The sequence below is a fragment of the Bactrocera oleae genome, chromosome 3, assembly GCF_042242935.1.
Source record: "Bactrocera oleae isolate idBacOlea1 chromosome 3, idBacOlea1, whole genome shotgun sequence".
NCBI lineage: Eukaryota > Metazoa > Arthropoda > Insecta > Diptera > Tephritidae > Bactrocera > Bactrocera oleae.
In genome coordinates this window covers 29,621,705-29,636,908 of record NC_091537.1, presented here as the reverse complement: position 1 = coordinate 29,636,908, position 15,204 = coordinate 29,621,705, and the positions used below count along the sequence as shown (strand labels likewise).

The 15,204-nt window shown below is 35.9% G+C and overlaps 2 protein-coding genes across 6 annotated transcripts in view; both read right to left on the bottom strand.

The window, feature by feature from the left end:
• drongo (Arf GTPase activating protein drongo) overlaps positions 1 to 15,204 on the bottom strand; it is a 111,096-nt gene that overhangs the window by 42,810 nt on the left and 53,082 nt on the right. The gene's annotated exons all lie outside the window — the stretch shown is intronic.
• Positions 1,548 to 5,185, bottom strand: CalpB (Calpain-B). The gene has a single exon (XM_014237947.3). The coding sequence runs from the start codon at positions 4,717 to 4,719 to the stop codon at positions 1,975 to 1,977; it is 2,745 nt and encodes a 914-aa protein (XP_014093422.1). The 5' UTR covers positions 4,720 to 5,185; the 3' UTR covers positions 1,548 to 1,974.

Sequence of the window (15,204 nt, the reverse complement as noted above, 5' to 3'; positions counted from 1 at the left end):
GCGTGGTTGTAATCTGATTTTGCCTATTTTCGCGCTATAACATAGAAATATAAGAAGAATGTTATGTACCGAATTCGGTTGAAATCGGTTGAGCAGATCCCAAGATATAGGTTTTCACCTAAAAGTGGGCGGTGCCACGCCAAAAGTCATCTTCTAAAAGTCATCTCCTACCATCCCAGAGATAAAATTTAATGTCTCCGGCGTGTTTAGTGCTTGATTCATCGCGGTTTTAGTAGTTTTTAACAATACCGTTATATGGGGAGTGGGCGGAGTTGCTACCCAATTTCACCAATTTTCACACTGTCGATAGAGGTGCTAAAAAACATTTATTCTCAGTGGATTTTGTTATTATAACTTTTGCTTAGGTTTAGGGGATATGCACATTAAACCTATAAGGTGACAGGACCACGCCCACTTTTTAAAAATTTTTTAAACTGCAGATGCACGTACCTAATATGATCCTGTATACCAAATAACAGTCTTGTATCTTATTGTGGAGCCTATGTATATTGCAATTCATTCGTTTTTGATAAATAGCGTTTTGTGGGCGTGGCAGTGGTTCGATTACGCCCATCTGCAATACCAACAGTTTTACAGTACCAAGAAACATGTATACCAAGTTTCATAAATATATCTAAATTTTTACTCAAGTTACAGCTTGCACAGACGGACGGACAGACAGTCACCCGGATTTCAACTCGTCTCTTCATCCTGATCATTTATATTATATATGTATATAACCCTATATCTAACTCGATTAGTTTTAGGTGATCCAAACAACCGAACAAAAGTATTGTACTCTGTAGCAATATGTTGCGAGAGTATAAAAATAATTGCGCTGCCGACTCAACAAGTCATACCACACACGCGTAGGTGCACACAGGCGGAGTTTACAAGGTAGCCTTACAAATACTTAAAACTTGCCGAAAAGTGTATTTATCAACAATTAACGATGACTGATGTTGTAGCTAGACAGATGATAGCGGAGTACCGGTGTAAATAAATGTATAACAAAAAATGATATATTTATTAATAATACATGGTATATATGTATGAGAAAAGTATTAATAAACTTTATGCAAATAAATTCTCATGGAACGATTTTTTGCGCTAGAACAGCTGATTTTCTTTGGAATAGAGTTTAAATCTTCAGCTAAAATAAGAAGTTACAGAACACAGACATCATCAAATGATGAGGTATGATGGATATACTTTTTTTTTACATATATGTATGTACATATGTATATATAAATATGTAAGTAAGTAGTTGGAAAATTTTAAAAGAGCAATGAAAAATACCCAGGAAACTGCAACCAAAGAAGCACAATTAAACTCATTCATATACATACAGTGTACAGCTGACGAAAATAACCCGGATAAATTGTTAGCATTTCTTTATTTAATTATTTATTTCTCTTATAAAAACAAAATACATTTTTCTTTTTCAATAACCGTTATTTTTTAGTAATATTATCAAAAAGAGTATATTAAACCAACCGTACCTTCACTTATTCTGTACACTGTATGTCTATGGACATATAAGTACATAGTGTATGTATAAGAAAACAGGTTTTATTTATTATACTAACGTACATCTTCGAAGTTGTTGCTTAAAGTCTTAAAATTTGCACTCGCTTTAGATATACATAGTTTTATATGTGTTGTACATTTATTTATATACTCGTATGTATGTATGTATGTATGTATATGCATTGTATACTTGTTTTCGTTCCATTCCATTTTAGTGACTTGTTTCGTTTCCTTTCCTGTTCTTTACTCATATTTCGGTTTAATTCATGAAATACAAAAAAATTTATATTTGTGTATACTATATTTACACTGTTTATAACTGCAATTTGGATGCGACCAGTTAGCCGGCATAGGTTCAATAACGGCTAAAGCAGAATAGCAACAGCAGCAGTGGCACCGGTTTCAATTTGGCAGCAAGCGCTATACATATATTTTTTGGCAAGCTTATGAATAGGCGGTGCGTTCGAGCCATTCATCCATACTAAATGTCGCCCGATTTAATTCATCCGTGTCGCGTTCTCGGAATATATCGATGTAGGTCTTTGTCTTCACGGCGCACATCAAAAAGTCATCAAAGCTGATTTTCCCCTCGCGTGACGTGTAACGACGTCCCAACGCATTCAACACTCGATTATTGAGGCGGTAACCAGCCGAATTGAGTGCGTCACGCAATTGGAAACTTTCTATTTCGCCACTGTGATCGCGATCGTAGAATTTAAATACCGCTTTCCATTTGGCAATGTCTGTAAGTAGTGATTCAAATTCCTCGAAACCCAAATTTCCCGATTGGTCTTTGTCCATCATAGCAACCATTGAACGGCAAGCGTCTTTCGAAAATGTGTTGCCATCGATCATGACATCTCGTAGTGAATGATCAAGTATGCGTTTAAGTTCCATCCAATCCACTTCCATATCGCTGCCAGCAATACTCTTGAAAAGGCGACGTAAATTCTCACGTTGTGGATCCTCTTCTTTAGGAGGCGGTATATTTGGTTTAATACGATCATCCACCTCACAATAGCCCACTGAATCATCGTTCTCATCCATAACGTTCGCAGTCTCCGAGAACACACGTATAATGTATTCACCCTCTTCGTTGGGATCAAAGGTTGAGGGCACAATAAGATAATTGCCAGGCGGCAACTTGAAGCGCGCACATACTTCGCGTGTGTTAATAAAATGTGGTGAACGTGCCACAGATGCACGATATTTGAAAAAATTTAGACCCTGTGGCCGTGTCTCCATGTCGCGATCGGTTAAGTGATAAATTGCAAAACCGATTGTTAGACACTCCATACCACGGTTTCGTTTTGAACGGCGATTCTTCTGCATCAATGCAACAATGACTGTACATTTGCCATCATCATCATCTTCATCAGGATCGGTCAGTGTGATCACATATTGCGGGTTGTGCCAGAAGGTTTCTAGAAAATTACGGCAACCGCCAGCTGTAACACCAGCTGCCCATTCACCTTCAAACATTTTCATTTCCCATTTTCTCTTGCCACTATCTTCCTGCTCTTCGGTCAAAGAGTCCGGTGACAAATTACAAATCTCCACACGATCAAAATTGTTAAGAAACTCTTGGAAAGGCATCCAAAATTCGCCGTCTGCGTCAAAAGTGAGTCCCAACTCTTCCTTCTGTGAATCAGGTATATAACGCCATTCTGCAGAGTTATCACTGAAAGGCCCGTTCCATTCGGCATCATTTCCCCAGGGATTGCGCATACGTATCATCGGCAATTTACCCTGGCGATTTGGCGTATGTATATCGATCATGCACACACGAGATATTGAATAGGCATGACCACGTATAAGACCTTGTGGAGTTTCTGCCTCAAATACATTTGGATCTGGTTCCAATGAGCAACCCATCAACGAGTTGCGATTCATGGCCTTAATAAGTATGTTAAATAGATTTGGTGGCGCTTCCTTTAAATCATACCATTCGGTAACGCCACCAGTGAAATCTTCCATAGCCTCGCATGTGGTACCGCCCTTAAGCGCCTCATAGGAACCATGTAATTTAGCATAAGCTTTTTCTAACAAAGCGCTCCAGAATTCATTGCGCTCTGTGGAGTGCATATATATCAGTTCTCCACGGTATGTTGGCAATCGATCATCAACCACTACTTCCACCCATTTACCATACTGCCAGAAGCAGAAATGGAATATGCCAGCGTAGTTTTCTTCAAAGCTTTGATCTGGCGGCACCACACGGAAGAACAAGTTTGGATCCGAAGTTAAATTTGCTGCAGCTGCCAGCAGCCAACAGTCGCCCAATTCACCTTGTTGCACATCGAATCGCGAGTAACCATCAACAAAGAACTGTGGATCATCGGAAATTTCGTGCGGACGCAGCCATTCAATGTAGCGATCAGGGCGACGTGAAAACATAAGTGAGTCATTATTCGCTTGAAAATCTGGATCTTCAAAAAATGTGCCGTTGTCTAAGCAACTACTACGTAGCGTATCATATGGTACATGTGAATCATCTCGTGCCCGCAATTCACTTGACTTCTCCTTCATCCAGAACATATTCTCGCTTTCAGGTACCTTTACAGCGGAAAAAGGTATCTCCGGCACACCTACAGAGGGCTCCTCATCTGGTGATGGTAGTTTCTCATTCGCTGATTCACTTACAATACAACCACCACCACCACCATATGTTGGCATTGCACCATCTGGTAGTGTAGGTATCGTTGGATAGAGGCTGGAAGGCGATGTAGGGGGTGGCACACTGTAAGGCAATGGCATGCCAGTTGGCATCATTGGATAGGGTAACGCCGGCGCCGCCGATGATGGATACGCAGTGGGATATGGCGCCGTAGGGTATGGTGCATACGGTTGAGGCATGCCAGTGGGGTAAGGCACGCTTTGTGAAGGTTGCGGCCCCAAGGTCGGGTACAGCGATTGTCGTGGGGGATATAGCATAGCAGATGATGGTGGATATGGTGCTGAACTTTGAATTCCAGGCATTTGCGTTGGTGAAGTTGACATGCCATAGCTTAAACGTACAGCGTTTGGATCTGGTGGTGCAGTTGGATACGGCAGCGACGGATATAAACCCGTTTTTGGTGTTTCACTAGCACTTTGTTCATTTTTATTATAGCCAAGTGCGGCTAAATTGACTAAACCAATTCCAGTGGAATGGTAGTTTTTTGGAAAATAGTTTCTGGGATCGTACATTTAAAATGTTTTGTGTAAATTTAAATTATATTTCCCTTGTTTTCTTTACTTTTGACACTAAATCGATACAAAAGAGATTCACTCGCACAGACGTTACACTTCATCAACTGCTTCCATACACTAATTTCAACGCATACCACGACAAGGCATCAGAACTGCTGCTGTTGAGAGTGGCTGACTGGCTGGTCGTGCTAAGTGAATTCAGTGTTGCATTGCGCCAGCAAGTATTTACACACGAACGGAGTATACAAAACAAAAATATTAATGTTTTTAGTTCGTTTGTCTGCTTTTAGTTTGTTTTTGCTTTCATTTTTCTTTTGCTTTTCGTTTCGCAAAGATGAAATTTATTGACATTACGCTCTCTGAGGAGAAATTGGCAAATCGTCGTGAAAAAGAGAGTGTCAAGCATAAATGTGACGCAGAAAATATGTGGATTTTTTGTATATAAAATATATCTTAAAGTTGTATGCACAAGTTTTCCGCTTTAAATTAAGAAAATGTGTATAAATATTATTAAGGTATTTTAGCCCAAGCACTTTCAACGCTCGTTATAATAAAAATCTTTATTGCACAACAAAACAATTTCCTTTCGTTTATGTCCATTGCAACCCTGTGCGTTGGACTGTATTAGCTTCTCACATCCATATGCAATCAAGGTTGAAGCGACTGTGCCTATTTCATATGCCTGTTTGTATGTTTAAACATTTCACTCGCTTGGCTCTCTTGGGGTTAAATTTATTGCCATTCAGCTGAATTTTCAGGTTATTGCTGCTGCTGTAGTTGTTGTTTATGTTAAAGAGAAATAATTGTGACTCACTAAGTACTACCGGCCCGACGAATCATATAATACGCGTATGTCGTTGCACATACATACAAAAACATTATATGTATGCGCATACATACGTATATATCGAAGCACAAATTTACCCACATAGCAGAGGCACAGTAAACGTATGGAGGCTTACAACAGCAACAGCTGAGGTTTAATAGAAACGAATTGCAAAACAACGCAATTCTTTCTATGCGATAAAAAATGATTGGTTAATAACACATACATGTTAAGTTAATTCATATAAAATACAATTTTATTTATATACACAATACAATTTTATTTATATATATTTGTCTATAAGTATGTTTATTGCATTATTTTTTATTAGAAATAAATAATAATACAAAAAAAAAAGAATTATTTCAATGAAGAACGTAACCATTATTTGAGTTTATAGACTATATAAGTAGCTGATTCATTGAACCTTAAAATGATCAGCAAAACAATTCGAAAGAAATTTATTTTCACCAAAGAAAGAAACCGATTGGCAACGAACAAAAAAAAAATAAATAAAAATTAAATAAAATTAAAACCAAACAAAATTGTTCCAAAATCAAATATTTAAAGTCAAAATCAAGTATTAACAAGTAAGGAAGGGCTAAGTTCGGATGTAACCGAACATTTTATACTCTCGCAAGGTCAAATAGTATACTCGTTTGAGATTTCTTTGTGGATTGACTGATATTTTCGGTAGAAGGTCAACTATAGGCACTGGGGTCCACATATTTAGTACTTAGGGGTTTGAACAGTTTTGGTTCGATTTAGATAATTTTTGGCCACAAGGTGGCATACTTTAATCGCATTATTCACGCAAAGTTTTATCCCGATACAGTCATTGTTGCCTGATTTGCATAGTGGAAAGTGAAAGAATCAGATGGAATTTAAAATGGTGTTATATAGGCAATAGGCGTGGTTGTAGTCCGATTTCGCCCATTTTCGCACTATGACATAGAAACATGAAAAGAACGTTATGCACTGAATTTGGTTGAAATCGGTTGAGCAGATCTCAAGATATGGGTTTTCACCTAAAAGTGGGCTGTGCCACGCCCACTGTCTAATTATGAACGCGGTTTCTATAAAGCCAATTTATACCATCTCAGAGATAAAATTTAATGTCTCTGGCGTATTTAGTGCTTGATTTATCGCGCTTTTAGTAGTTTTTAACAGTACCGTTATATGGGGAGTGGGCGGAGTTGCAACCCGATTTCAACTATTTTCACACCGTCAATAGAAGCGCTAAAAACATTTGCTTCTAGTGAATTTTGTTATTATAGCATTAGCGGTTTAGGAGATATGCACATTAAACCTATTAGAGGCGGGACCACGCCCACTTTTAAAAAAAAAAGTTCTAACTGCAGATGCCCCTCCCTAATGTGATCCTGTGTACCAAATAACAGTCTTTTATCTTATTGCGGAGCTTAGTTATGGCAAGTTATTTGTTTTTGATTAATGGCGTGGGCGTGGCAGTGGTCCGATTACGCCCATTTGCAATACCAACCGTCTCACGGTACCAAGAAACATGTCTACCAAGTTTCATAAAGATATCTCAATTTTTACTCAAGTTAGAGCTTGCACGGACGGACGGACGGACAGACAGTCACCCGGATTTCAACTCGTCTCTTCATCCTGATCATTTATATATATATAACCCTATATCTAACTCGATTAGTTTTAGGTGATACAAACAACCGTTAGGTGAACAAAACTATTATACTCTGTAGCAACAGGTTGCGAGAGTATAAAAATACAGTAGTGATTGGATGATGGTTGCTATAAGCTAAATCTATGATGAACTCACTAATTTCTTCGTAATTCCTATATTATGTAGTTTTAAAATTTAATTTTTTTAATTTAACACCAAGTCTAATTCTTACAATTATTACAGAAGAATTTAAAATTAAATTGCTAAAAAATAGGTACATGTAACACCTCTACTAGGTGCATGTCCGAGATTTTCTTTTTTCATGTAGTTCGGAAACTGATTCGACCCAGGTCTTGGGCAATATTAGTGCGCACCTCTAACCACTACGAAAACAATTTACTAATTAAGTGTCAGTTAACGAATTTAAAATCCATCTTGATGCATAAGTATTACATAATATTATTCGGAATCTTCATTATACAATTTTTGATAACAAATACGGAATACCTAAAAGCATCGTTTATAAATAATGTTTTATTATAGAAAGTCTTTACCTGATTAAACTTTACTTAGCTCGGACTCAAAAAAGTGTCTTTGAAGTAACTGGAAAATATCTTAGGATTAAACCGATAGAGAATTTCTGAACTGTTCACAGGTATCATGTGAATAAATACAATTTTGAGAGACAGGCAATCAAATACGGATTAAAAATAAAATCGGGCGAATACCAAACTGACTAAATTTGTAAATGTCTTTCTCAATTCAGTATAATTTTATGTTTTTATGCAAATTATTAGTATTTTTATGGACAAATACCCTTTTCTAAAATTTTGTGCTTATGCAAAGTTTTTCTTATTCGAATTATTTTTATAGAAAAAATTGATTTTTCATATGAAACGTTATTTTTTATTCTCAGAAAAATTCTGCGATAACCATTATTTGACCCCTAGTGTATTATAAAAATATATGTGTTTATTTATTTTATATTGTAAATATAAAATAAACAGATTTTATTATTCCACTTTATTAAGAAAACATTTATACAATTATATAAAATTATGTTGTCACTCATCCGTAATCATCATCTTAGGGTGCCTGCAGAGCGAACGCTAAAGGACGAGCCGAGCCCAAAGCTGACGAATGCGAGAAATAAGCTTCAAAACTGTGTGCGTACAATTCCATACAAAATTTACCAGGCATCGCAGAGCGTGGAGCTGATCAATGTGAGAAAAAAGCTTTGAAGCACTTTTCGGCGCCGATGCGAGATTCAGCGCGGATTTCGGCGCGTACTTTGCTATTATACTGTTCTGTTCCGTTTCTTATTCGTAACAGATTCTTTTAACTACAAAGGATTTAATTCGAATATCAGCTCGGCTTTCAACTGACGAATGCGATAAATCAGCTTTAAAACTCTGCCCGATTTCATTCGATATCGCTTTCGTCAGCTTTACGCTCGGCTCGGCTTTAAGCGCTCTCTCTTGACAAAAGTTAGCTGTGTTTTCTAAAATTCCAAATTTTTAGTATGCGCTCGCCTTTTTCACAACGACATTATGGCCAAAAGGTTACATAAAAGATTTATAATGTTGCTATATAACTTTACTTTTTGAAATGAGTTCTTCTGAGTAAGAATATGTTATTAGAAATTAATATTGAAATTAGTTTTAGTCATATTTTTTACAAATATTCAAAAATAGTGTACGGCGAACTAATACCAGCTAATGTCGATTTACCCCAAACATGTGGCTTATCGAACATGTAACTTGTATAAATGAAATGTAATAACCTAACCTACTGATGATAGAATATAAAAAGATTAAACCACTTTATTGAGATATTCACACACTTTATTCAATTGAATGCATTTGGCTAGTAGCGAATAAAAGTTAAACAAAGCGAATTAAAGACCACGGTACAATCTTTAGCTTTATAACACAGGTATAAGAAAAGTCATGGAGCAATTTTAAGTATGTATTCTTAAAAATGTTGACACTGCAAATAGAATTGAATTGCGCATAACCGTTTAGTTTTTTTTTTATTTAAAATAAACCTGAATGCCGAAGGAAAATTGGAAATACGAGTGTTTTTAATACCACAAAATGCGGTGTGAAACCTGCGAAATTTTTTGTCTTCGTACTATTGTTTATTATGCTTCGCTGTTTGCTCGTTTCCTACGAATGCAAATGTATTTAAGTCAACGTTATTAAGTAGTAGTTAAAAAATTTTAAATAGATATTCGCCAGATTACAAAATTTTTATAGGTGTTCCATCGCTGTCACATTGTGTCTATCTGAGCTCAATGATCCGTTTGCGTTATTAACATCGTATTAACGAAATGATATTGTATGTATAAGTCCATGGATTGTAGACATTACGTTTTAAAACGGCCGACTTTATTAGTCGAAGTTATTACGCCGTATTATTAATTAATTGTGATGAACTTGAAAAACTGGTGCAGATATAATGAATTTCATGATAAAAAGTGAGCTCAAAGTCAGACTCAGTTTTGCATTGAAGATATGAGAAGGTCATCAAAGATACTGATATATAGCTTCAACAAAGCAGTAGCTTCCTGAGGAGAAAAGAACGTGTACAAATTTTCAGATTGATATCTCAAAACCTGAGGCACGTATATAAAGAAAGACGATAACGAATCACCTCACGCTTATCACGCTGATTATTTATATGTATATGTCACCGACGCTTCTTTCTGGGTGTTGCAAACTTTATGGCAATCTTAATATATAATAATTTGGACTAAGGATCATTTTATAAAAAGAAAATATTTTGAAATCTTTGCCATCGTTATATCATAATTATTTTAAATTTTCTACCGTATGACTTCGTGTGCACTTTGTGGAAGTGCGGCATAGAATAATATTTTAACTCCAAAGGATAGCCACTTAAATATCCATGTTCAAATTTTTTTGTTTCAGCTTCTTTATTGCGCACCTTTTCCATTACGTCAAATTCAGTGACAGTCGTAGTCAAAGCATATACCTTTTTTAGCACATACCATACTTTTTGAGCAAAATAACAACCTAGTGGAAAAAGTTAAACTAATGGTTGTCCATCAAGTTACTATGAAATGTCAGCATATTTCAATTCACAACTTTTTGTTATTTTTATAATATTTCTTGATGTCACGAAAATATACGGCACTGAAGTTTTCTATTGTCAATTTAGCGTAAACAAATTTAACCACGAATAAGTCATTTTGTTAAGTCTATCCCTTCCATATGTCATTATGTTCAGTTTATCCTACTCATATTTAGTATATGTCCAATCAAATTTGTAAACGATTTTAAGCGCAATCTACCAGTCTGAATAGTTTCTTTCCTGTATTCAATATGAGACTCACACGGGTATATATATGAACAAAATCAAATGATCGGTGAGAATTTTTGTCCGAATACTTTATTTTATGTGATCCAAAAAATACATACATTTTTTATGCTTTTCGTTTATATAGGAAATTTTATCGGTCTAAACTTGTTCTACTCATCGGACAGCGTATATACTTTTTTGAAGCACTCTCTGAACATATTTTAAGATCATCGATATCGACAAATGGATTGTGTACCGGGCATAAAAGTTCGGTTGCGCCAAGTTATTTATTTGATATTTGTTGACGACGACGACATTGTTACGTTTTTGATCTTTAGTAGAATTTTGGCTTCTTTGCTGGTGAAATCTAAACAAATGACTAGTTAGACCATTGTCTCCGTCACTGCGTGCAGTTAAATAAGACCAGCTGTAAAATCAAATTGCTTTGATTGTGTGTGGGGCTGGACATGTACAAAACATTACAAAGTGGGAGTAACAAATAAAAAGTTGACGCAGATTGTAAGCTGGCATTTATTATGCATAAGGTGTTGTACATACTGATATACATAAATAAAAGCGCATATTTTTATACTCTCGCAACCTGTTGCTACAGAGTATAATAGTTTTGTTCACCTAACGGTTGTTTGTATCACCTAAAATTAATCGAGTTAGATATAGGGTTATATATATATAAATGATCAGGATGAAGAGACGAGTTGAAATCCGGGTGACTGTCTGTCCGTCCGTCCGTCTGTCCGTCCGTCTGTCCGTCTGTCCGTCCGTCCGTGCAAGCTCTAACTTGAGTAAAAATTGAGATATCTTTATGAAACTTGGTAGACATGTTTCATGGTACCGTGAGACGGTTGGTATTGCAGATGGGCGTAATCGGACCACTGCCACGCCCACAAAACGCCATTAATCAAAAACAAATAACTTGCCATAACTAAGCTCCGCAATAAGATACAAGACTGTTATTTGGTACACAGGATCACATTAGGGAGGGGCATCTGCAGTTAAAATTTTTTTTTAAAAAGTGGGCGTGGTCCCGCCTCTAATAGGTTTAATGTGCATATCTCCTAAACCGCTAATGCTATAATAACAAAATTCACTGGAAGCAAATGTTTTTAGCACTTCTATTGACGGTGTGAAAATAGTTGAAATCGGGTGGCAACTCCGCCCACTCCCCATATAACGGTACTGTTAAAAACTACTAAAAGCGCGATAAATCAAGCACTAAACACGCCAGAGACATTAAATTTTATCTCTGAGATGGTATAAGATGACTTTATAGGAACCGCGTTCAAAATTAGACAGTGGGCGTGGTACAGCCCACTTTTAGGTGAAAACCCATATCTTGAGATCTGCTTAACCGATTTCAACCAAATTCGGTGCATAACGTTCTTTTCATGTTTCTATGTCATAGTGCGAAAATGGGCGAAATCGGATTACAACCACGCCTATTTTCCATATGACACCATTTTAAATACCACTTGATTCTTTCACTTTCCACTATGCAAATCAAGCAACAATGATTATATCGGCGTAAAACTTTGCGTGAATAATACGTTTAAAGTATGCCACCTTGTGACCAAAAATTTTCTAAATCGAACCAAAACTGTTCAAGCCCCTAAGTACTAAATATGTGGACCCCAGTGCCTATAGTTGACCTTCTACCGAAAATATCAGTCAATCCACAAAGAAATCTCAAACGAGTATACCATTTGACTTTGCGAGAGTATAAAATGTTCGGTTACATCCGAACTTAGCCCTTCCTTACTTGTTAAACATACATATGTACATACATATATAGCAAAAATATATATACATATAAATAAATGTGTAATGAATCGTCGTTGAATAAAAACAAAGAAAATTTACAACGTTTATTCTAAATGCTCACTGGCATAATGGAAATGTTGAATAATTTAATAAGCGTATTCTGATTTATTCACATGTTTAACTTCCTGATGATTTTTTTCTAGTTGTAGAATATTTTATATATATCTGAATAGATATTAGAGCATGTTTTGACTCTTTAATCCGTATCCTCAGATTTCTAAATATAATGCTTTTATCTATACTAATATTATAAAGAGGAAAGATTTGATTGTTTGTTTGTTTCAATTGAAAAGGCTCCGAAACTAGTTGACGGATTTTCAAAATTGGGAAACTACACTCGCTCCGGTGAACATAGACTATATTATATTTTCAAAATAGTTAGAGTCATTACTAAAAGCCAATAATGTAACTTAAGGTGTAAAAAAAGTACCAAAAAATTCCTTACATAGCGTGCGCTGGAAATACTATTGATTTTAGAACAAAATAACGTACTACGACTTTGCAAAACATATATGTATTTATCTATGACGCGACAGTATATGTCTAACTGTTATAGTTAAGTCACAATAAGCGTTATTTTATTCAAAACAAGAAAACGTTAACTTTGGTTGCACCGAAGCGATAATATTTAGAACTTTATTCCGATCATTCAAATTGTATAGCAGCTAATATATATCTATACTATATTATAAATGCGAAAGTCCGTTTGTTTGTTAAGCTTTCACGCAAAAACTACTTAACAGATCATCATGAAATTTTGTACATATACTCTTAGAGGTGTCAGAATGAACATAGGATACTTTTTATTACAAGATTTATAAATTTTTTACGGATTATTAAAAAAATTATTTTGGAAGATTATATATGTTTGGAAAATAAATTTGAAAATTTTGAAATTGAAAAAAAAAAGTTTGGCAGAAATGATTGTTTGTCGAAAAAATTAAAAATGAAAGAAAACATAAATGTATAAAAAACGTAAATCAGAGAAATAACACCAATATTATACTCTTATATACTTTAAAAATGCCTCGAAAGCGGAAATCTGCGCTATCAAGAAATTCTTCGTCGGTCCGTAAAGCTAAAGTTGCACGAAATCAAGAATCTGAAGTTCACGCAGAGCTGAGAAGACAACAGCAAGCAGAGCGACAACGTGTTTTGAGAGCAGCTGAAACTTCTCATCAGACACGAGTACGTTCAGAAAGACAGGCTAAGCAGCAGGACGCTAGAAGAGCGACGGAAACGCAAGAACAATTGCAGGCAAGAATAATTCATGATGCAGAAGTAAGGACCACGCGTCGTCGAAATTTCATGACTAAGGATTGGTCTGTATTTAATGGTACTGGTTTTCAATATGATCTCTTAGTTGAGTATTCTAATCATCCCTTAATTGTTATTGGCTCAATGGATAAAAAATGTCAGTATTGTGATGCTTTTAAATGGAAAGATGAAACTGCTGGAATGTGCTGCAGCACTGGTAAAGTTTCACTTTCATTACTTGGTGAACCAGAAGAACCTTTAAAAACTTTATTGTTTAGTGTTACAGATGAGTCAAAACGATTTCTAAGTAAAATAAGGAAGTATAATTCTTACTTTAGAATGACATCCTTCGGAGTTGATAAAGTGATAATAATGCTTGGATTTTCACCAACCTTTACTGTACAAGGACAAATATATCGTCAAATTGGATTACTTTTTCCAGGAAATAAAGATCAGCATAAATTTTTGCAGGTGTATTTTATGGGTGATGAACAAAATGAAGTAAATCTTCGTTGCCAGTATATAGATGGAGTAGAAAGAGAAACATTATTAAAAATTCAACGAATGTTACACAGTCACAATGATTTGGTGAAGATTTTTAAAAGTGCGATAGACAACTGGCCTTCAGATAATTACAAAGTTGTCATTCATGCTGATCGAACTACACGTGGTGAACATGAGAGGCGTTATAATGCACCGATGGTCAATGAAGTTGCTGTTTTGGTTACTGGTGACCCGTGCTCACTTCGCGACATAGTGTTACGAGCACATGATAATGCGTTAAAGCGCGTAGCTGATACTCATAAATTTTATGACGCTTTGCAGTATCTATTAATTTTCAGTAAAGGTGAATCAGGACATCATTTCAATATTTCAGTCATCAATCCGACAACGAACGAGCCAATTCCAAATAAAAAAGTTTCCTGTATGGACCTTTATGCGTATTATATGAAGCATCGAGAGCATGACATCAATCTGCTTCTGCGTACAAGCCATCTCTTCAATAAATTTTTAGTAGATATGTATAATAAAGTAGAGAGTGAACGTCTTCGTTACATTTCTCTAAATCAGAAAAAATTAAGTGCTGAAAATTACATACATCTACAAGATGCGATTAACGCAAATGATAATATTAAACCTTATGCAATTGGCAAAATGGTTATTCTGCCGTCCACTTTTGTGAACAGTCCCCGTTATCGAATGCCATATGTACTCCATTGAATGGCAAAAACGAGGTCTACCGCATGTGTACATATTGATTTGGTTAAAACAGAAGCTACTTCCTAATCAAATAGACAAAATAATTAGCGCTGAAATTCCAGATACAGAAGAAGATAAAAATCTGTACGACACGGTTATTAAAAACATGATTCACGGTCCCTGTGGAACTCCAAACCCTGCATCACCTTGCACGAAAGATGGCAAGTGTTCAAAAAAATATCCTCGGGAACTGATTAGAGAAACAGTTCATAGTGATAAGGGTTACCCGTTATATAGACGAAGGGCGCCTGCAGATGGTGGTAAACATGTTAACATTCCTACTCACAGTGGGGAATTAAAGAGTTTTGATAATAGCTGGGTTGTGCCCTAT